At 53.8% G+C, this 24,115-nt stretch overlaps 1 protein-coding gene across 2 annotated transcripts in view; it reads right to left on the reverse strand.

The window, feature by feature from the left end:
* camta2 (calmodulin binding transcription activator 2) overlaps positions 1-24,115 on the reverse strand; it is a 37,548-nt gene that overhangs the window by 8,384 nt on the left and 5,049 nt on the right. For both annotated transcript variants that reach the window (XM_031899585.1, XM_031899586.1), the window contains exons 2-14: positions 21,269-21,367; positions 20,584-20,687; positions 19,564-19,631; positions 19,069-19,204; positions 18,422-18,493; positions 14,481-14,634; positions 13,085-13,225; positions 11,590-12,845; positions 11,166-11,292; positions 10,692-10,826; positions 4,714-4,841; positions 860-1,041; positions 575-653 (exon numbers count right to left, since the gene is read on the reverse strand). In XM_031899585.1, coding sequence (XP_031755445.1) covers positions 575-653; positions 860-1,041; positions 4,714-4,841; positions 10,692-10,826; positions 11,166-11,292; positions 11,590-12,845; positions 13,085-13,225; positions 14,481-14,634; positions 18,422-18,493; positions 19,069-19,204; positions 19,564-19,631; positions 20,584-20,687; positions 21,269-21,299 — 2,613 coding nt within the window. In that variant the 5' untranslated portion in view covers positions 21,300-21,367. The remainder of the gene's footprint in view (positions 1-574; positions 654-859; positions 1,042-4,713; positions 4,842-10,691; positions 10,827-11,165; positions 11,293-11,589; positions 12,846-13,084; positions 13,226-14,480; positions 14,635-18,421; positions 18,494-19,068; positions 19,205-19,563; positions 19,632-20,583; positions 20,688-21,268; positions 21,368-24,115) is intronic.

The raw sequence follows: 24,115 nt of genomic DNA on the forward strand, positions 1-24,115 counted from the left end.
GGGGAGAAGGAAAGGGGGGAGAATGCAGAGGGGGGGAAGGAATGGGAGGAGAATGCAGCGGGGGTAGAAGGAAAGAGAGGAGAAGGAAGGGGAGGAGAATGCAGAGGGGGTAGAAGGAAAGAGAGGAGAAGGAAGGGGAGGAGAATGCAGAGGGGGTAGAAGGAAAGAGAGGAGAAGGAAGGGGAGGAGAATGCAGAGGGGGGAGAAGGAAAGGGAGGAGAATGCAGCGGGGGGAGAAGGAAAGGGGGGAGAATGCAGAGGGGGGGAAGGAATGGGAGGAGAATGCAGAGGGGGTAGAAGGAAAGAGAGGAGAAGGAAGGGGAGGAGAATGCAGAGGGGCGAGAAGGAAAGGGAGGAGAATGCAGCGGGGGGAGAAGGAAAGGGGGGAGAATGCAGAGGGGGGGAAGGAATGGGAGGAGAATGCAGCGGGGGTAGAAGGAAAGAGAGGAGAAGGAAGGGGAGGAGAATGCAGAGGGGCGAGAAGGAAAGGGAGGAGAATGGGCTCCAGTGCAGAAGCAGTGAAAGGACCAAGGGCAGGGGGCAAAGGAGAATCAGCGGGAGGAACCATTCTTACCAGCGGGGTACAGGAGAAGTGATCCACATTCAGAGGGTCAACCTCCAGCTCCACTGCCAGACTTTGGGAATGGAGGTTCCTGCAGGAGAATGGAGAGAAAGCAGCAGCCAATGAAATGAGAGAACAAACTGCATGTCATTGCTGTGACTCCAGACATGAACTCCCCCCCCTCAGGTCCTGATGCCCCCCTGCACCCCACTGACCCCCCTAGCGTTCCATTCCTTGTTGGGTCACCCCCAGCTGAAGCAGAAGTGAAGCACCCCCTTCCCCCGTTACCCCACCTACCGCCACTGTATTAGGGTCTGTATGAGCTGGGCGTATCCCTGAGCGGCCGCCAGGTGGAGCAGAGTCATCCCTCGGAAACTCATCTCGTGGGTCAGAAGGTCCGATGTCACCCAGCAGGTCTGTGACATCATTTTCTCACACACTGCCACCAATCGGGCCTCAAAGGAGTCTGAACTTGTCATCTGAAAGAGAGAAATGCCGTAAAGCTCACCCATACAACCCCGTGTCCATGCAATTCCTGGGGGCCAATGGATATACCCCAAATGGAGCAAGTTGGCAATGGGATTGAATGGCTGCATCATGGATACAACAAGGCCTGTGTTGGCACCAGGAGAGGTACCAATCCTGTACCATGGAAAGGATAAGCTGGCACAGATATGCCCAAACATACGGGCAGTAATAGCCTGGCTCCCTCAGGGCTAGCTGGCAATGTGGTACCAACCCTGTACCATGGAAAGGATAAGCTGGCACAGATATGCCCATACATACGGGCAGTAATAGCCTGGCTCCCTCAGGGCTAGCTGGCAATGTGGTACCAACCCTGTACCATGGAAAGGATAAGCTGGCACAGATATGCCCAAACATACGGGCAGTAATAGCCTGGCTCCCTCAGGGCTAGCTGGCAATGTGGTACCAACCCTGTACCATGGAAAGGATAAGCTGGCACAGATATGCCCATACATACGGGCAGTAATAGCCTGGCTCCCTCAGGGCTAGCTGGCAATGTGGTACCAACCCTGTACCATGGAAAGGATAAGCTGGCACAGATATGCCCATACATACGGGCAGTAATAGCCTGGCTCCCTCAGGGCTAGCTGGCAATGTGGTACCAACCCTGTACCATGGAAAGGATAAGCTGGCACAGATTTGCCCATACATACGGGCAGTAATAGCCTGGCTCCCTCAGGGCTAGCTGGCAATGTGGTACCAACCCTGTACCATGGAAAGGATAAGCTGGCACAGATATGCCCATACATACGGGCAGTAATAGCCTGACTCCCTCAGGGCTAGCTGGCAATGTGGTACTAACCCTGTACCATGGAAAGGATAAGCTGGCACAGATATGCCCATACATACGGGCAGTAATAGCCTGGCTCCCTCAGGGCTAGCTGGCAATGTGGTACCAACCCTGAACCATGGAAAGGATAAGCTGGCACAGATATGCCCATACATACGGGCAGTAATAGCCTGGCTCCCTCAGGGCTAGCTGGCAATGTGGTACCAACCCTGTACCATGGGAAGGATAAGCTGGCACAGATATGCCCATACATACGGGCAGTAATAGCCTGGCTCCCTCAGGGCTAGCTGGCAATGTGGTACCAACCCTGTACCATGGAAAGGATAAGCTGGCACAGATATGCCCATACATACGGGCAGTAATAGCCTGGCTCCCTCAGGGCTAGCTGGCAATGTGGTACCAACCCTGTACCATGGGAAGGATAAGCTGGCACAGATATGCCCATACATACGGGCAGTAATAGCCTGGCTCCCTCAGGGCTAGCTGGCAATGTGGTACCAACCCTGTACCATGGGAAGGATAAGCTGGCACAGATATGCCCATACATACGGGCAGTAATAGCCTGGCTCCCTCAGGGCTAGCTGGCAATGTGGTACCAACCCTGTACCATGGGAAGGATAAGCTGGCACAGATATGCCCATACATACGGGCAGTAATAGCCTGGCTCCCTCAGGGCTAGCTGGCAATGTGGTACCAACCCTGTACCATGGAAAGGATAAGCTGGCACAGATATGCCCATACATATGGGCAGTAATAGCCTGGCTCCCTCAGGGCTAGCTGGCAATGTGGTACCAACCCTGTACCATAGAAAGGATAAGCTGGCACAGATATGCCCATACATACGGGCAGTAATAGCCTGGCTCCCTCAGGGCTAGCTGGCAATGTGGTACCAACCCTGTACCATGGGAAGGATAAGCTGGCACAGATATGCCCATACATACGGGCAGTAATAGCCTGGCTCCCTCAGGGCTAGCTGGCAATGTGGTACCAACCCTGTACCATGGAAAGGATAAGCTGGCACAGATATGCCCATACATACGGGCAGTAATAGCCTGGCTCCCTCAGGGCTAGCTGGCAATGTGGTACCAACCCTGTACCATGGGAAGGATAAGCTGGCACAGATATGCCCATACATACGGGCAGTAATAGCCTGGCTCCCTCAGGGCTAGCTGGCAATGTGGTACCAACCCTGTACCATGGAAAGGATAAGCTGGCACAGATATGCCCATACATACGGGCAGTAATAGCCTGGCTCCCTCAGGGCTAGCTGGCAATGTGGTACCAACCCTGTACCATGGAAAGGATAAGCTGGCACAGATATGCCCATACATACGGGCAGTAATAGCCTGGCTCCCTCAGGGCTAGCTGGCAATGTGGTACCAACCCTGTACCATGGAAGGATAAGCTGGCACAGATATGCCCATACATACGGGCAGTAATAGCCTGGCTCCCTCAGGGCTAGCTGGCAATGTGGTACCAACCCTGTACCATGGAAAGGATAAGCTGGCACAGATATGCCCATACATATGGGCAGTAATAGCCTGGCTCCCTCAGGGCTAGCTGGCAATGTGGTACCAACCCTGTACCATGGAAAGGATAAGCTGGCACAGATATGCCCATACATATGGGCAGTAATAGCCTGGCTCCCTCAGGGCTAGCTGGCAATGTGGTACCAACCCTGTACCATGGAAAGGATAAGCTGGCACAGATATGCCCATACATACGGGCAGTAATAGCCTGGCTCCCTCAGGGCTAGCTGGCAATGTGGTACCAACCCTGTACCATGGGAAGGATAAGCTGGCACAGATATGCCCATACATACGGGCAGTAATAGCCTGGCTCCCTCAGGGCTAGCTGGCAATGTGGTACCAACCCTGTACCATGGGAAGGATAAGCTGGCACAGATATGCCCATACATACGGGCAGTAATAGCCTGGCTCCCTCAGGGCTAGCTGGCAATGTGGTACCAACCCTGTACCATGGAAAGGATAAGCTGGCACAGATATGCCCATACATACGGGCAGTAATAGCCTGGCTCCCTCAGGGCTAGCTGGCAATGTGGTACCAACCCTGTACCATGGGAAGGATAAGCTGGCACAGATATGCCCATACATACGGGCAGTAATAGCCTGGCTCCCTCAGGGCTAGCTGGCAATGTGGTACCAACCCTGTACCATGGGAAGGATAAGCTGGCACAGATATGCCCATACATACGGGCAGTAATAGCCTGGCTCCCTCAGGGCTAGCTGGCAATGTGGTACCAACCCTGTACCATGGGAAGGATAAGCTGGCACAGATATGCCCATACATACGGGCAGTAATAGCCTGGCTCCCTCAGGGCTAGCTGGCAATGTGGTACCAACCCTGTACCATGGGAAGGATAAGCTGGCACAGATATGCCCATACATACGGGCAGTAATAGCCTGGCTCCCTCAGGGCTAGCTGGCAATGTGTGGAAAATTGTGTTGGTAACTTAAGAAGCAAATAATCCACTTAGCAAATGTGACGTGACGTGCAATGGAAAAAGATGGCGCCCCCCCCCCTTTATTGGGAATTCTCTAGGCTGGGGGTGCCGACACAGGAATAGAGCCGCGCAGGGCGTATGGGCAGCAAGGGCATGGCCAGCAGCGGGCAGAGGAAATGGGGGTCAGACTTGGTGGCATTTGGCCCCCTATGGCAGCCCCATACATGCCCATAACAAGGGCCCAGATACACACAAGCCAAGCTATAGTTAGCAGCCAATAGGAATAGAACTTCCAACCATCACTCCTATACTGAGCCTCTTGTTGCCCCTGTGTGGGACCCCCCTGGGGATGGCAGCATGTTAGGCACTGACCTGTGTGCTCTCTCCTCCCCGGGGGCCACAAGGAGCCTGTTGGTGCTGGGCCTGCCCCGAGCTCATATCGGCCATTCTCCGCTCCATCTGCTCCAGTCGCTCCAAGATAGACATCCTAAACTGATTGTCTGAGAGAGACATACACGTGTGAGAAGCGAGACAGATACCGTATGGTAGAGACAACAGGGAAAGAGAGTGCCCAAAAGCAAAAAAGGGAGCAAAAAGGAGAAGAGTGCCGTGAGAGAGACACAGTGAGAGTGCAAGGAAAAGAAAGAGACAGGCCCAAAGGGTACGGCGATGAGCGAGAGAAACAGCAGCGAATCAGAGAGACAGAGGAGAGAAATGGGGCAGAACAGGGCCAAAGAAGGAGCAGTGGGAGAGGCAAAAAAGCAATGGAGGAAGAAAGGGGGGCCGGGGTAGGGACAGAGACAGGTAGGGGAAAGCAACAGGGACAGACAGAAAGTGTGGTGGGTCAGGCAGAATGGGGAGGAAGAAAGGATAAGGGGGGCAAATAGGGACCGGGGGGGGGGAGAAATGGTTTATTGAAAGAGAAACCACATAAGACAAAGGGAGAGAAATAAACAGACAAATATATTAATGTCCCTCATCTGTATCAGTGTCCCACTGTCCCCCCCAAACTGGCCCTCAGGGGCCCCCTTACCTCATAACAAGGTTACAGATATATAGAAACATTGGGGTAACAGTCACCCCGCTATAGTTCCAGGGGTACCCAGGGCACAAATAAGCACTCACCCCAAATCCTCCCCTAACTGGCCTTCAGGCTGGGCCCCCTTAGCCCATAACAAGGTTACAGATATATAGAAACATTGGGGTAACAGTCACCCCGCTATAGTTCCAGGGGTACCCAGGGCACAAATAAGCACTCACCCCAAATCCCCCCCTAACTGGCCTTCAGGCTGGGCCCCTTAGCCCATAACAAGGTTACAGATATATAGAAACATTGGGGTAACAGTCACCCCGCTATAGTTCCAGGGTACCCAGGGCACAAATAAGCACTCACCCCAAATCCCCCCCTAACTGGCCTTCAGGCTGGGCCCCCTTAGCCCATAACAAGGTTACAGATATATAGAAACATTGGGGTAACAGTCACCCCGCTATAGTTCCAGGGGTACCCAGGGCACAAATAAGCACTCACCCCAAATCCCCCCCTAACTGGCCTTCAGGCTGGGCCCCCTTAGCCCATAACAAGGTTACAGATATATAGAAACATTGGGGTAACAGTCACCCCGCTATAGTTCCAGGGGTACCCAGGGCACAAATAAGCACTCACCCCAAATCCCCCCCTAACTGGCCTTCAGGCTGGGCCCCCTTAGCCCATAACAAGGTTACAGATATATAGAAACATTGGGGTAACAGTCACCCCGCTATAGTTCCAGGGGTACCCAGGGCACAAATAAGCACTCACCCCAAATCCCCCCCTAACTGGCCTTCAGGCTGGGCCCCCTTAGCCCATAACAAGGTTACAGATATATAGAAACATTGGGGTAACAGTCACCCCGCTATAGTTCCAGGGGTACCCAGGGCACAAGCACTCACCCCAAATCCCCCCCTAACTGGCCTTCAGGCTGGGCCCCCTTAGCCCATAACAAGGTTACAGATATATAGAAACATTGGGGTAACAGTCACCCCGCTATAGTTCCAGGGGTACCCAGGGCACAAATAAGCACTCACCCCAAATCCCCCCCTAACTGGCCTTCAGGCTGGGCCCCCTTAGCCCATAACAAGGTTACAGATATATAGAAACATTGGGGTAACAGTCACCCCGCTATAGTTCCAGGGGTACCCAGGGCACAAGCACTCACCCCAAATCCCCCCCTAACTGGCCTTCAGGCTGGGCCCCCTTAGCCCATAACAAGGTTACAGATATATAGAAACATTGGGGTAACAGTCACCCCGCTATAGTTCCAGGGGTACCCAGGGCACAAATAAGCACCCCAAATCCCCCCCTAACTGGCCTTCAGGCTGGGCCCCCTTAGCCCATAACAAGGTTACAGATATATAGAAACATTGGGGTAACAGTCACCCCGCTATAGTTCCAGGGGTACCCAGGGCACAAATAAGCACTCACCCCAAATCCCCCCCTAACTGGCCTTCAGGCTGGGCCCCCTTAGCCCATAACAAGGTTACAGATATATAGAAACATTGGGGTAACAGTCACCCCGCTATAGTTCCAGGGGTACCCAGGGCCTCCCCAGCTAACACAAGTGGAATTGTGGGAGAGCTGATACACACAGTAAGTGGGGGGGGTTATTCCGGGGACTCGCGGCTCCCTACCTGCATGTACCGTATCCGTGCTGCGTTCTGCCCTTTCCCAGCATGCTCTAGCCCGGGGCTACCCCACCCCTGCTGCGGGTGAGTGAGTGGCACGGTCCGGCTGGGATGTGGCTCCCTCGTATGTGAGGGGCAGGAAGGGTCTGTTCCTCCAGCCCAAAGCCCATTTGTGTCCCATAATCCCGTCCCTACTAAAATAGCCTTGGTGCCGCCCCCCCCCCCCCCCCCCCCACCCCCAGTCAGAGCTCATTAAAGGCTCGGAAAATCCAGCTCAGCCGGCAGCTCATTGAAGGGAAGCCATGGATCCTCACCCGGCACAATGGGCATCTCTGGGCAATACCCACACACGGGCCAACCTACCCCCCACACACGGGCCAACCTACCCCCCACACACGGGCCAACCTACCCCCCACACACGGGCCAACCTACCCCCCACACACGGGCCAACCTACCCCCCACACACCAGCCAGTACAGGATGCTGGCGCCGCTCAGTCTGAAGGGTTCTGTGCCCTGAGCCCAACGTGCCCCCCATTAAGTAGCTCTCCCCCTCCCACCCCATACAACGCAATCATTTAAGCAGATGAGATTAGGGCGAGGGGAAGGCAACAGATGGTATTGCTCAACTGTCCCTCTCTCCCCCGCTGCCACTTATAGGCTTGGCCTCACTCTCACTGCCACTTACCGGCTTGGCCTCACACTCACTGCCACTTACAGGCTTGGCCTCACTCTCACTGCCACTTACCGGCTTGGTGTCACACTCACTGCCACTTACAGGCTTGGCCTCACTCTCACTGCCACTTACCGGCTTGGCCTCACACTCACTGCCACTTACAGGCTTGGCCTCACTCTCACTGCCACTTACCGGCTTGGTGTCACACTCACTGCCACTTACAGGCTTGGCCTCACTCTCACTGCCACTTACCGGCTTGGCCTCACACTCACTGCCACTTACAGGCTTGGCCTCACTCTCACTGCCACTTACCGGCTTGGCCTCACACTCACTCGCTGCCACTTATAGGCTTGGCCTCACACTCACTCGCTGCCACTTACAGGCTTGGCCTCACACTCACTCGCTGCCACTTATAGGCTTGGCCTCACACTCACTCGCTGCCACTTACCGGCTTGGCCTCACACTCACTCGCTGCCACTTACAGGCTTGAGAGTAGCCCTGGCGTCACACTCACACCATTCCTTCATTTATAATAGGGCACACTCACAAGTGCTATGGTGTAGGCTAGTGTACACTCAGACTCACTGGCAGTGCTACCCAAGGGGCAGAGGAAGCACATTCACCCCCATTCCGGGGGGAGGCAATAAGGTACAACTCAGACTGGTACATTGTGGGGTGCAGCACCCTAAAGTTACCCTGTCACTGTACTACACAGAGCCCTAAACCTGGCCGAGGCGGGCACTACAGCTGTCACTTTGAGATCTCTAGCCAATCAGCTAAGCAATGTACAACAGGGGGTGTGGCCTAGTTGCAGCTGAGCAGACAGACTGACAGGCCGACAGGTTGTGTGACTGGGTAGAATAAGAAAGGGAGGTTGCTGGGAATGTTAGAATAACTAGAGAGTACATAGGGACCGGCCTATAGAGCACATAGGGACCGGGCCTATAGAGCACATAGGGACCGGCCTATAGAGCACATAGGGACCGGCCTATAGAGCACATAGGGACCGGCCTATAGAGCACATAGGGACCGGCCTAGAAAGTACATAGGGACCGGCCTATAGAGTACATAGGGACCGGCCTATAGAGTACATAGGGACTGGCCTAGAAAGTACATAGGGACCGGCCTATAGAGTACATAGGGACCGGCCTATAGAGTACATAGGGACTGGGGTTAATGTCCTATAATCCATGGAGAGAGAGGCAGGCAACAAGTGCCCCCCCCCCCAGCAGCTCTGGGGTTAATGTCCCATAATCCATGGAGAGAGAGGCAGGAAACAAGTGCCCCCCCCAGCAGCTCTGGGGTTAATGTCTCATAATCCATGGAGAGAGAGGCAGGCAACAAGTGCCCCCCAGCATCTCTGGGGTTAATGTCCCAAAATCCATGGAGACAGAGCAGGCAACAAGTACCCCCCCAGCAGCTGTGGGGTTAATGTCCCATAGGCTGTGACAGAGAGAGGGCACTTAGGACTTTCTATAAACAGCGCCAGGCTAGCCCCGCCCACGCCAGTCACGGTAAGATGATGCCAGTTGCTTTCTAGAGAGAGGCCTGTGCCCGTGTCACGCAGCGCTGGGTATGACTGGCATGTTGCTGGCGTCACCGTGTCCTTCCATACGGAACAAAATAGTCCCACGTGGGATTCATGTTGCCGGCGGCGCTGAAAGACGGGGGACAGAAATAGCACAGGGGCTCCCTGCCACCCCTTACTGCCCGGTACAGCGGGTACTCGCCAATGTGTGTGGCACCCACAGAGCTGGCACTCAGGCATGGGTACTAGTGACTGGCACAGAGGCTCCCTGCCACCCCTTACTGCCTGGTACAGTGGGTACTCGCCAATGTGTGTGGCACCCACAGAGCTGGCACTCAGGCTTGGGTACTAGTGACTGGCACAGGGGCTCCCTGCCACCCCTTACTGCCCGGTACAGTGGGTACTCACCAATGTGTGTGGCACCCACAGAGCTGGCACTCAGGCCTGGCTACTAGTGACTGGCACAGGATCTCCCTGCCACCCCTTACTGCCAGGTACAGTGGGTACTCGCCAATGTGTGTGGTACCCACAGAGCTGGCACTCAGGCTTGGGTACTAGTGACTGGCACAGGGGCTCCCTGCCACCCCTTAATGCCCGGTACAGTGGGTACTCGCCAATGTGTGTGGCACCCACAGAGCTGGCACTCAGGCTTGGGTACTAGTGACTGGCACAGGGGCTCCCTGCCACCCCTTACTGCCCGGTACAGTGGGTACTCGCCAATGTGTGTGGCACCCACAGAGCTGGCACTCAGGCTTGGGTACTAGTGACTGGTACAGCAGGGTGCAGGACTTAGCACCTTTGGGTCTCCGGTGTCCCAGCTGCCAGAGCTAGGGGTAATGTGCCAGGGAATCTACCCCCTGCGGGGCAGGCTGTGGGGCCACCGTGTAGCCCTGAGCTCTGGCACCCCATTAAACAGGTACCCTAAAACTCAACATTCCTGTGGCGCTGCCATAGGGAATAAAATGAATTCTGACACCACAGCAAATTGTGCCAGTTACCCACCCAGTTAGATGGTCAGCTCTGTGGGTGAGGGACATAAGAGGAGCTGAGAGAGAAATGAGGGCTAATGAGCAGGCATTAGGAAAGGCAATCAATTGGACCAATCACACTTCTATACAAGTGCAAGTGGGAAGCGGCTGGCTCCGCCTCCTCCAAACATAACCCATGCAAGCTCCTCCCAAACACACACAGACACGGCAAGTCCCACCCCTTAAAGGGAACATACCCCCATTCAGTACTCAACCCCCCTCCCCATTCAGTACTCTCCCCCCCTGCATTCAGTACTCTCCCACCCTGCATTCAATACCCCCCCCCCCCCATTCAGAACTGTTGGACAGCAGCATGGGGATTCCCCTGTACTAAGCACAATTCAGCAGGAACAGCCCCCTAAGATTAAGGCAGACAGTCATGTGATTAGGTGCCCCCTTATTACAGGGCAATATTATGGGTGAGGGCAGGGGCAGCTGCCAGTAGGAGGGGGAACTTACCATCGAGCGAGAGCCAATCCAACTGCGTGCTGGGCAGGGTCAGGAAGTTGCGAGCGCGATACTCGAAGATGACAGAGTGAGAGATGACTTGTTGGTGCTGCAGGACCTGCAGAGTGACCAGGCCGGCCTCGTGCGCTGCAAGTGCAAAGTCACACACATCACGCAACTGTGCGACTGCCAAACACATGTACCCACGCTGCACTGCTCCATGATTGGAATGAGTACAGACAGACAGAAGGTGGCACTTGGGCCAGCAATGGGCAGTAACCCATAGCGACGAATCAGTCCGTGGCTTTATTCACCCAAAAGCATGCAGAGCAATGAAAGCAAACACCTGATTGGCTGCCACAGGTTAGTGCCCAGGCTGCACCGTGCCCATCAATGCCATACATATAAACCGATAATGCCAGTACTGAATGGTACCCCCATAACAATACCGACCCCCCCACAGGAACTACACAGCAGCACACCTACCTGGGCAGTAGCAGCGTAAGACTCCTGATTGGATGAGAGAGGCTGGCACAGTCAGGTGATCAAATACACAGGAATAAGAATCTGTATTCTCTACCCAGGGACCTGTGATCAGGATCTTAACGCCCCCCTGATACATTGAAAAGAGAGGAAGAGCCAGGGCATTAGACTGGGCATTGCCAAGGCAGCGGGCACTGATAGGTGGCACAGGTACCCGCAACATTCAGGATCTCGATTAATATTAAGCACAGCCAATTGGAAAATGGGCTCAGGAGAAACTGGAGAGAAGATAGGAACAAAACACAGAGAGGCTGCTACATTGTTTCAGGAGTCAGAACCAGCGGTGGACAACAGAAACGGACAGACAAACGAGATCATGGGAAGGAAACCGTGCACACCGATTGGTTGATTAAGCAAAGAGCCTCACCTCTGGGTAGGACCACTCCGGAGAGAAGTCTGTGATGCCCACAAGCCCTAGGTTGTCCTCTGCCCCCTCAGGGAAGGCTGCCCCCACCACAGAGGCACTCACTGCAATGGGCTGGACCTGCTGCTGTACATAGGTGCCCTGGGCCGGGGAGGATTGAGCTTGGGGTGCCCCGTACTGGCCGTACTCGGCCGCAGGAACCTCCTCGGTTATCAGGTCGGAGATGAGGTCGGGGAACTGGCTGTCGAAGGAGATGTTGAAGTTCTCTGCAGACAGTTCCATGTGGACACTGGAGGCCCCGGAGGAGGAGCTCAGGTCATTCTGGATGATGGAGTAAAGGTCACTCATATGGGCGCCTTCTGCCTTGCCCTCCTCCTGGGCATCACTGGGTGCCTCTGCCAGCTCCTCACTCCTGCATTCAGCCTGCTCCTCCCTGGTGTCCATCTCCACCTCCAACCCACTGCTGCTATCCTCCTCTTCCTCCTCATCCCTACCGTCTCCCACCACCTCCTTCATGGTGTTCTCCTCTTTAACCGAAGCCTTCTGCTCAGTCTGGGACAGCTCCACCGACTCCATGCAACCTTCCTCGTGGTCTTCTCCTTCTGCTTCGGCTCCTTCTGAGGTTTCTGTCTTAAACTCTGCAGCTGTCCCCGACGCCCCACCGTAGGTCTGCCCCTCTTTGGGGCTGTTGAGAAAGGAGTCGGGGTCAAATGTCACTGGGCCACTAGCGCCCCCTGGGGCGGCCTCCATTGCTGTCTCCAGACTCTGTGAAGATGACAGTAGGAGGCCCTCAACGGGAGAAGGCACTAGGGACACCCCAACTGGTACGGAATTAGCGTGGCTTCCGGCCTCCGACGGCACAAGCTGCTGACTGGGCGTTAACGCCAACGGCTTGTCCGTTATCCCGGTCATCACCAAAACCGCACTAATGCCGGGCACACCGGGGGCAGCTGTAATGGTGACGCCGGTCAGTTCCCTGTCTGCATAGAAGCCATTGGTAAGGGCCAGAGGTGGGGACGGCTGTGTGGAATCGGGGAGTTCAGAGAATGAATGGGAGGAGCTTGGGTCGCCACCTGAAGGGGTCCTGCCACCCTTGGGCGTGACCCTCCGCTCCTTACCCGGGTCCGGCTCGGCCGAAGAGGAGGAAATGTTCTGGACCTCGGTGAGAGCCGGCAGCGGGCAAATGCGCGGCTCCACCTTTGGGGAAATGATGCGGTGCTTGGTACTGGTGCATTTGTGGGGGGCGCCTCCTGTTGAGCCTATTGGGGGCAAAAAGTGATTAAAGTGATTTCCAGCCACACATAAAAGACCCCCCCAGAGCTGTGAGGTGTTACGCGGTGGGCGGAGAGAATGGACCCCCGGAGGGAAGAGTAGGCGGTAGGGACAACTCATAGGCCTGTGGTTCTGAGACTGTGAGGGACCATGAAGGGATTCGGGTGGTACCGACCTAGGGAATAATGGGTCATTTGGTACTGGCACACACAGGGTTAATACTGACCCAGGCTGGTGTTGCACATACAGGTATGGGTGCGAGGGGGGGGCTTGGCCTGGTGCGTGTCCAGGATCTGTTGGACCAGTTGTTCTATGGAGAACTCGCTCGTTCCGTTCCCATTGCTGCAGGACCACTTAATGCCGTGAACTGAAACAAGAGGAAAATCAACACCTGTGCCCCCCCCATACCTCTCCCATCATTCACCTGTGCACCCCCCCATACCTCTCCCATCATTCACCTGTGCACCCCCCATACCTCTCCCCTCATTCACCTGTGCACCCCCCCATACCTCTCCCATCATTCACCTGTGCACCCCCCCATACCTCTCCCATCATTCACCTGTGCACCCCCCCATACCTCTCCCATCATTCACCTGTGCACCCCCCATACCTCTCCCATCATTCACCTGTGCACCCCCCATACCTCTCCCATCATTCACCTGTGCCCCCCATACCTCTCCCACCATTCACCTGTGCCCCCCATACCTCTCCCATCATTCACCTGTGCACCCCCCATACCTCTCCCATCATTCACCTGTGCCCCCCATACCTCTCCCACCATTCACCTGTGCCCCCCATACCTCTCCCATCATTCACCTGTGCCCCATACCTTTCCCATCACTCCCCTGAACCCCCATACCTCTCCCATCATTCACCTGTGCCTCCCCCCATACCTCTCCCATCACTCCCCTGAACCCCCATACCTCTCCCACCATTCTCCTGTGCCCCCAATACCACTCCCATCATTCACCTGTGCCCCATACCTTTCCCATCACTCCCCTGAACCCCCATACCTCTCCCATCATTCACCTGTGCCTCCCACCCCATACCTCTCCCATCATTCACCTGTGTGCCCCCCCATCACTCGCCTGTGCACCCCCATACCTCTCCCATCATTCACCTGTGCCCCATACCTTTCCCATCACTCCCCTGAACCCCCATACCTCTCCCATCATTCACCTGTGCCTCCCCCCCATACCTCTCCCATCATTCACCTGTGCCTCCCCCCCCATACCTCTCCTATCATTCACCTGTGCGCCCCCCCATCACTCGCCTGTGTCCCCCCATACCTCTCCCATCACTCACCTGTCCCCCCCCTACCTCTCCCATCACTCACCTCTGCCCCCCCACTCCCTTACTTGCCCTTACACCATTCCCTTTTCCATCACTAATCCCACCCCCACCCCACTTCTCTTATTTATCCCTCGGGGGCCCCAATGAGGGGGCGGAGCATGGCAGTCCCATTTGCTCTCCCCCAGACCATCCCAAGCAGAACATATTCAAAGTAGAAGTCATTTTCTTTCCTGCTCAGCCCCATCCCTATCTCTTCCCTACCGACCCCAATACACTGCCCCTTCCCCACTGTGGGCTCCATGCTTTCCTGGCCGGCCGCTGGCGCTTACACATGGGCTTCAGTTGGCTGATCAGCTCCTCTTTGCTCCATTTCATCCACTCCTTGCGATCACTGTTGGTGGAACAAAGGATAGGGCCACAGATCTTCCCACAATCCTCAATGGCCGGAACGTTCAGATAATGAACCAGGACTATGTCTGGGTTCTGAAAGAGAAGCGAAGAATTAGCCCAGAACCCCTCAGTCAGACATATAACTCTCTCCCAAGGGAAAAATGCTAATATTTCACTACCCCAAAATGGTCTGAAAAGGCCAAGCTGCACTGGGAACCTGTAGCACAGAGCATTATTATATCCTTACACAATGGCCTGCATATCTTCAGCAGCAGCACTGACACCTACTGGTCACATGGAGGTACTACTATTCCATAGGAACACAATGTACATAGCAATGTATAAGCCCCACTGCACAGATATACAGGTAGATAGGGGAAGCAGTTTAACGCTACACAATGTATAAGCCCCACTGCACAGATATACAGGTAGATAGGGGAAGCAGTTTAACGCTACACAATGTATAAGCCCCGCTGCACGGATATACAGGCAGAGGGGGAAGCAGTTTAACGCTACACAATGTATAAGCGCCACTGCACGGATATACAGGTAGATAGGGGAAGCAGTTTAACGCTACACAATGTATAAGCCCCACTGCACAGATATACAGGTAGATAGGGGAAGCAGTTTAGCGCTACACAATGTATAAGCCCCGCTGCACAGATATACAGGTAGATAGGGGAAGCAGTTTAACGCTACACAATGTATAAGCCCCGCTGCACAGATATACAGGTAGATAGGGGAAGCAGTTTAGCGCTACACAATGTATAAGCCCCACTGCACAGATATACAGGTAGATAGGGGAAGCAGTTTAACGCTACACAATGTATAAGCCCCGCTGCACGGATATACAGGCAGATAGGGGAAGCAGTTTAACGCTACACAATGTATAAGCCCTGCTGCACAGATATACAGGTAGATAGGGGAAGCAGTTTAACGCTACACAATGTATAAGCGCCACTGCACGGATATACAGGCAGATAGGGGAAGCAGTTTAGCGCAACACAATGTATAAGCCCCACTGCACAGATATACAGGTAGATAGGGGAAGCAGTTTAACGCTACACAATGTATAAGCCCCGCTGCACAGATATACAGGTAGATAGGGGAAGCAGTTTAGCGCTACACAATGTATAAGCCCCGCTGCACAGATATACAGGTAGATAGGGGAAGCAGTTTAGCGCTACACAATGTATAAGCGCCACTGCACGGATATACAGGCAGATAGGGGAAGCAGTTTAGCGCTACACAATGTATAAGCGCCACTGCACGGATATACAGGTAGATAGGGGAAGCAGTTTAGCGCTACACAATGTATAAGCCCCGCTGCACGGATATACAAGCAGATAGGGGAAGCAGTTTAGCGCTACACAATGTATAAGCGCCACTGCACGGATATACAGGCAGAGGGGGAAGCAGTTTAACGCTACACAATGTATAAGCGCCACTGCACGGATATACAGGCAGATAGGGGAAGCAGTTTAGCGCTACACAATGTATAAGCCCCGCTGCACGGATATACAGGTAGATAGGGGAAGCAGTTTAGCGCTACACAATGTATAAGCGCCATTGCACGGATATACAGGCAGAGGGGGAAGCAGTTTAGCGCTACACAATGTATAAGCGCCACTACACGGATATACAGGCAGATAGGGGAAGCAGTTTAGCGCTACACAATGTATAAGCGCCATTGCACGGATGTACAGGCAGAGGGGGAAGCAGTTTAAGGCTACACAATGTATAAGCGCCACTGCACGGATGTACAGGCTGAGGGGGAAGCAGTTTAACGCTACACAGTGTATAAGCGCCACTGCACGGATATACAGGCAGAGGGGGAAGCAGTTTAACGCTACACAATGTATAAGCGCCACTGCACGGATATACAGGCAGAGGGGGAAGCAGTTTAACGCTACACAATGTATAAGCGCCACTGCACAGATATACAGGCAGAGGGGGAAGCAGTTTAGCGCTACACAATGTATAAGCGCCACTACACGGATATACAGGCAGATTGTGTAGCGCTAAACTGCTTCCCCTATCTGCCTGTATATCCGTGTAGTGGCGCTTATACATTGTGTAGCGCTAAACTGCTTCCCCCTCTGCCTGTATATCTGTGCAGTGGCGCTTATACATTGTGTAGCGTTAAACTGCTTCCCCCTCTGCCTGTATATCCGTGCAGTGGCGCTTATACATTGTGTAGCGTTAAACTGCTTCCCCCTCTGCCTGTATATCCGTGCAATGGCGCTTATACATTGTGTAGCGCTAAACTGCTTCCCCTATCTGCCTGTATATCCGTGCAATGGCGCTTATACATTGTGTAGCGTTAAACTGCTTCCCCCTCTGCCTGTATATCCGTGCAATGGCGCTTATACATTGTGTAGCGCTAAACTGCTTCCCCTATGTATAAGCGCCATTGCACGGATATACAGGCAGAGGGGGAAGCAGTTTAACGCTACACAATGTATAAGCGCCATTGCACGGATATACAGGCAGATAGGGGAAGCAGTTTAGCGCTACACAATGTATAAGCGCCATTGCACGGATATACAGGCAGAGGGGGAAGCAGTTTAACGCTACACAATGTATAAGCGCCATTGCACGGATATACAGGCAGATAGGGGAAGCAGTTTAACGCTACACAATGTATAAGCCCCGCTGCACGGATGTACAGGCAGAGGGGGAAGCAGTTTAACGCTACACAATGTATAAGTGCCATTGCACGGATATACAGGCAGATAGGGGAAGCAGTTTAACGCTACACAATGTATAAGCGCCGCTGCAGGGATATACAGGCAGATAGGGGAAGCAGTTTAACGCTACACAATGTATAAGCGCCACTGCTCGGATATACAGGCAGAGGGGGAAGCAGTTTAACGCTACACAATGTATAAGCGCCACTGCACGGATATACAGGCAGAGGGGGAAGCAGTTTAACGCTACACAATGTATAAGCACCACTGCTCGGATATACAGGCAGAGGGGGAAGCAGTTTAACGCTACACAATGTATAAGCGCCACTGCTCGGATATACAGGCAGAGGGGGAAGCAGTTTAACGCTACACAATGTATAAGCGCCACTGCACGGATATACAGGCAGAGGGGGAAGCAGTTTAACGCTACACAATGTATAAGCGCCACTGCACGGATATACAGGCAGAGGGGGAAGCAGTTTAACGCTACACAATGTATAAGCGCCACTGCACGGATGTACAGGCAGATAGGGGAAGCAGTTTAACGCTACACAATGTATAAGCGCCACTGCACGGATGTACAGGCAGAGGGGGAAGCAGTTTAACGCTACACAATGTATAAGCGCCACTGCACGGATATACAGGCAGAGGGGGAAGCAGTTTAACGCTACACAATGTATAAGCGCCACTGCACGGATATACAGGCAGAGGGGGAAGCAGTTTAACGCTACACAATGTATAAGCGCCACTGCACGGATATACAGGCAGAGGGGGAAGCAGTTTAACGCTACACAATGTATAAGCGCCACTGCACGGATGTACAGGCAGATAGGGGAAGCAGGTAAATGTTACCCAAACCTCAGCAGAATCAGCCATCAGGGGGCCCAGCACACTACGTGGCGCCACTCTGCCTTACCAGTAACACTGCGCCAGGGCGCCACTCTGCCTTACCAGTAACACTGCGCCAGGGCGCCACTCTGCCTTACCAGTAACACTGCGCCAGGGCGCCACTCTGCCTTACCAGTAACACTGCGCCAGGGCGCCACTCTGCCTTACCAGTAACACTGCGCCAGGGCGCCACTCTGCCTTACCAGTAACACTGCGCCAGGGCGCCACTCTGCCTTACCAGTAACACTGTGCCAGGGCGCCACTCTGCCTTACCAGTAACACCGTGCCAGGGCGCCACTCACCTGTAGTAGCCAGTAGCACCGCCGGTGAAATGTTGGGACTATAGATGAATGAACGTAACAGCCGTACAGACACTGCGGGGGGAGAGAGAGAGAATATAATATAACTGCCACTACTGCCCCTTCTTTACTATGGGTGCCAGGCTCATCAGGAAGCTGGGTGCCACCCAATCATCTAACCTACAGCCCACAGGACACTAGTGTAACCCCTACTGAGCCAGGCCCACTCCATACTGCCCCCAGGGAGCCGGGCCCACTCCATACTGCCCCCAGGGAGCCGGGCCCACTCCATACTGCCCCCAGGGAGCCGGGCCCACTCCATACTGCCCCCAGGGAGCCGGGCCCACTCCATACTGCCCCCAGGGAGCCGGGCCCACTCCATACTGCCCCCAGGGAGCCGGGCCCACTCCATACTGCCCCCAGGGAGCCGGGCCCACTCCATACTGCCCCCAGGGAGCCGGGCCCACTCCATACTGCCCCCAGGGAGCCGGGCCCACTCCATACTGCCCCCAGGGAGCCGGGCCCACTCCATACTGCCCCCAGGGAGCCGGGCCCACTCCATACTGCCCCCAGGGAGCCGGGCCCACTCCCTACTTGTCCTTTAACATTATATGGCCTTTTAACCCATTAAGTGCTGGCTGTGAGCTCACCTCCATTCCTTGCACTTTGAGTTTCATGTGATCTTCCCGTGTGGTTTTCCCATCTTTCCTTTTTTTCCAGCAATATCCATCCTTGCGGTATTTCACCTTCTTACGATTATAGAGAATGATGGAGCCGTTCTGAGGTCTGGTGTGAGAAACAGGCCCATTATCCCTGTGTGAGCCTCAATACAATCTGCCCCAGCCTGTACCCAATTGTGTAATGCAAACGGGTTCCCCAGCCTCAGTACAATCTGCCCCAGCCTCAGTACAATCTGCCCCAGCCTCAGTACAATCTGCCCCAGCCTGTACCCAATTCTATAGTGCAAATAAGTTCCCCAGCCTCAGTACAATCTGCCCCAGCCTCAGTACAATCTGCCCCAGACTTTCTAACTGCCAAGAAATCCTTGTGTGAGAGACTGGGGGGCAGGGGACAGTCCCCTCCCATTGGGACCCCCGATCACACAGCAGCAAGCATGGAAACAACCTGAGATTGGGGGGCAATACCTTGTCTTTGGGGCACACGACAACCACTCCTCATGTCTCTCAAATGTGATGAGATACGATGCGATTTCCTACAGAACAAAGATATTCGTTACTATAGGCACCCCTACATCGGTACTGAGTATCTATCCCCTGATACAAAAAGAGAGCAGGAGAGTTTCTAGAGAGATTAGGGGAGTATCAAAAGAGAGCAGGAGAGAGAGAGAGAGAGAGAGAGAGAGAGCAGGAGAGCTTCTAGAGAGAGAGCAGGAGAGCTTCTAGAAAGAGAGCAGGAGAGCTTCTAGAAAGAGAGCGAGAGAGAGAGAGAGAAAGAGAGAGAGCAGGAGAGCTTCTAGAGAGAGAGAGCGCAGGAGAGCTTCTAGAGAGAGAGAGCAGGAGAGCTTCTAGAAAGAGAGAGACACAGCAGGAGAGCTTCTAGAGAGAGAGACAGCAGGAGAGCTTCTAGAGAGAGAGACAGCAGGAGAGTGCCTAGAGAAAGTAGGAGAGTTTCTAGAGAGAGCAGGAGAGTTTCTAGAGAGAGAAACTCTCCTGTTTCTAGAGAAAGAGACAGCAGGAAAGTGCCTAGAGAAAGTAGGGGAGTATCGAGAGAGAGCAGAAGAGTTTCTAGAGAAAGAGACAGCAGGAGAGTGCCTAGAGAAAGCAGGAGAGTTTCTAGAGAGAGCAGGAGAGTTTCTAGAGAGAGCAAGAGAGTTTCTAGAGAAAGAGACAGCAGGAAAGTGCCTAGAGAAAGTAGGGGAGTATCGAGAGAGAGCAGAAGAGTTTCTAGAGAAAGAGACAGCAGGAAAGTGCCTAGAGAAAGTAGGGGAGTATCGAGAGAGAGTAGAAGAGTTTCTAGAGAAAGAGACAGCAGGAAAGTGCCTAGAGAATGTAGGGGAGTATCGAGAGAGAGCAGAAGAGTTTCTAGAGAAAGAGACAGCAGGAGAGTGCCTAGAGAAAGTAGGGGAGTATCGAGAGAGAGCAGGAGAGTTTCTAGAGAAAGAGACAGCAGGAGAGTGCCTAGAGAGTAGAAGAGAGACAGCTCACCTCATTGGTGTTCCAGCGCAGCCTCTCTTTGGGCAGGAGAGTGCACTTGGGCAGACACTCGAGGAGTTTCTTGGGCAGAAAGACTTTAATATGGTGGCTGTTCTCTACAGAGACAGAATGAGGGGCAGGTCAGTAGCTGGGGGGGCACATTGGGTGGATACTCAGTCGGGGGCAACGGAGGAAAGTTCCCTGAGCCAGAGAAGCACTTACGGCTCTTACTGGTGTTGCCCCCTAAGCCCAATCCCCGGGGTCCCCCTGGGCCGATAGCAGCTTTGCCCCCAGTGACTGGGTCATGGGACGGCGAATAAGCTGGTATGTCTCACAGACCAGTCTCCAATCCCTTTCAGCACATTGACGAGGTAACTTGGGGGTCTCTGTGCCCCCACCGGCCCGTGCCAGCAGCCTATGGGCATCTCACAGCCTAAAGAGGCGGAGCTTCCCCACTTGCCCCCTCCCAGGTTCAACTGCTGGGGGTGACACATTTGTATAAACAAATATACAGAGAGGGAAATGTTCCGAGCTTGTATACGGCTGGCTAATATTATCTCCATTACCATTTAGAGTGTAAGCCTTTGGGAGCAGGGCCCCTCTTCCCTTCTCCCCCCCCCGGCCCCTCGTCCCATCCCCCCCCGGCCCTCGTCCCACCCCCCCGGCCCCTCTTCCCTTCCCCCCCAGCCCCTCTCACCTGAGACCTCAGCACACTCCTTGCTATTCATTGTAAATGGCTGGACATCTCGGGGCCACAAGAAGCAGTGTCACAGTGACTTGTTCCCAAGCTGCTGCCCTGCGGGCCACGCGCCCGACGAACACGTTGGCCAAACAAGGCGAGGGGGGCATTCCAAGGCGGCAGCGAGGGGGGCATTCCAAGGCGGCAAGGGAGAGAAAGAAAAAGGAAAGAACATAAATGTACAGATACAGCCATGCCAACGTACAGTGATGCCCCCAATGGGCAAACATAAGGATTATTAGGCACAGTGATGCCCCCAATGGGCAAACATAAGGATTATTAGGCACAGTGATGCCCCCAATGAGCAACATAAGGATTATTAGGCACAGTGATGCCCCCAATGGGCAACATAAGGATTATTAGGCACAGTGATGCCTCCCCAATGGGCAACATAAGGGCTACTAGGTACAGTGATGCCTCCCCAATGGGCAACATAAGGGCTACTAGGTACAGTGATGCCCCCAATGGGCAAACATAAGGGCTACTAGGCACAGTGATGCCTCCCCAATGGGCAACATAAGGGATACTAGGCACAGTGATGCCTCCCCAATGGGCAACATAAGGGCTACTAGGTACAGTGATGCCCCCAATGGGCAAACATAAGGGCTACTAGGCACAGTGATGCCTCCCCAATGGGCAACATAAGGGATACTAGGCACAGTGATGCCCCCAATGGGCAAACATAAGGGCTACTAGGTACAGTGATGCCCCCAATGGGCAAACATTAGGGCTACTAGGCACAGTGATGCCCCCAATGGGCAAACATAAGGGCTACTAGGTACAGTGGGCTACTAGGCACAGTGATGCCCCCAATGGGCAAACATAAGGGTTACTAGGTACAGTGATGCCTCCCCAATGGGCAAACATAAGGGCTACTAGGCACAGTGATGCCCCCAATGGGCAAACATAAGGGCTACTAGGTACAGTGATGCCCCCAATGGGCAAACATAAGGGCTACTAGGTACAGTGATGCCCCCAATGGGCAAACATAAGGGCTACTAGGCACAGTGATGCCCCCAATGGGCAAACATAAGGGTTACTAGGTACAGTGATGCCCCCAATGGGCAAACATTAGGGCTACTAGGCACAGTGATGCCCCCAATGGGCAAACATAAGGGTTACTAGGTACAGTGATGCCTCCCCAATGGGCAACATAAGGGCTACTAGACACAGTGATGCCCCCAATGGGCAACATAAGGGCTACTAGGCACAGTGATGCCCCCAATGAGCAAACATAAGGGCTACTAGGCACAGTGATGCCTCCCCAATGGGCAACATAAGGGATACTAGGCACAGTGATGCCTCCCCAATGGGCAACATAAGGGCTACTAGGCACAGTGATGCCCCCAATGGGCAACATAAGGGCTACTAGGCACAGTGATGCCCCCAATGAGCAAACATAAGGGCTACTAGGTACAGTGATGCCCCCAATGGGCAAACATAAGGGCTACTAGGCACAGTGATGCCCCCAATGGGCAAACATAAGGGCTACTAGGTACAGTGATGCCCCCAATGGGCAAACATAAGGGCTACTAGGCACAGTGATGCCCCCAATGGGCAAACATTAGGGCTACTAGGCACAGTGATGCCCCCAATGGGCAAACATAAGGGTTACTAGGTACAGTGATGCCTCCCCAATGGGCAACATAAGGGCTACTAGGCACAGTGATGCCCCCAATGAGCAAACATAAGGGATACTAGGTACAGTGATGCCTCCCCAATGGGCAAACATTAGGGTTACTAGGTACAGTGATGCCCCCAATGGGCAAACATAAGGGTTACTAGGTACAGTGATGCCCCCAATGGGCAACATAAGGGTTACTAGGTACAGTGATGCCCCCAATGAGCAAACATAAGGGATACTAGGTACAGTGATGCCTCCCCAATGGGCAAACATAAGGGTTACTAGGTACAGTGATGCCCCCAATGGGCAAACATAAGGGTTACTAGGTACAGTGATGCCTCCCCAATGGGCAACATAAGGACTACTAGGCACAGTGATGCCCCCTATGGGCAACATAAGGGCTACTAGGAGCAGTGATGCCCCCAATGAGCAAACATAAGGGCTACTAGGTACAGTGATGCCTCCCCAATGGGCAAACATAAGGGTTACTAGGCACAGCGATGCCCCCAATGGGCAAACATAAGGGCTACTAGGCACAGCGATGCCCCCAATGGGCAAACATAAGGGTTACTAGGTACAGTGATGCCCCCAATGGGCAAACATAAGGGCTACTAGGCACAGTGATGCCCCCAATGGGCAAACATAAGGGTTACTAGGTACAGTGATGCCCCCAATGGGCAAACATTAGGGCTACTAGGCACAGTGATGCCCCCAATGGGCAAACATAAGGGTTACTAGGTACAGTGATGCCTCCCCAATGGGCAACATAAGGGCTACTAGGCACAGTGATGCCCCCAATGGGCAACATAAGGGCTACTAGGCACAGTGATGCCCCCAATGAGCAAACATAAGGGCTACTAGGTACAGTGATGCCCCCAATGGGCAAACATAAGGGTAATTAGGTACAGTGATGCCTCCCCAATGGGCAACATAAGGGCTACTAGGCACAGTGATGCCCCCAATGGGCAACATAAGGGCTACTAGGTACAGTGATGCCCCCAATGAGCAAACATAAGGGTTACTAGGCACAGTGATGCCTCCCCAATGGGCAAACATAAGGGTTCCTAGGCTCAGTCATACCCCAAATGGGAAAACATAAGGGTTACTAGGCACAGTGATGCCCCCAATGAGCAAACATAAGGGCTACTAGGCACAGTGATGCCCCCAATGAGCAAACATAA

Source organism: Xenopus tropicalis, chromosome 3 (genome assembly GCF_000004195.4).
Source record: "Xenopus tropicalis strain Nigerian chromosome 3, UCB_Xtro_10.0, whole genome shotgun sequence".
Lineage (NCBI taxonomy): Eukaryota > Metazoa > Chordata > Amphibia > Anura > Pipidae > Xenopus > Xenopus tropicalis.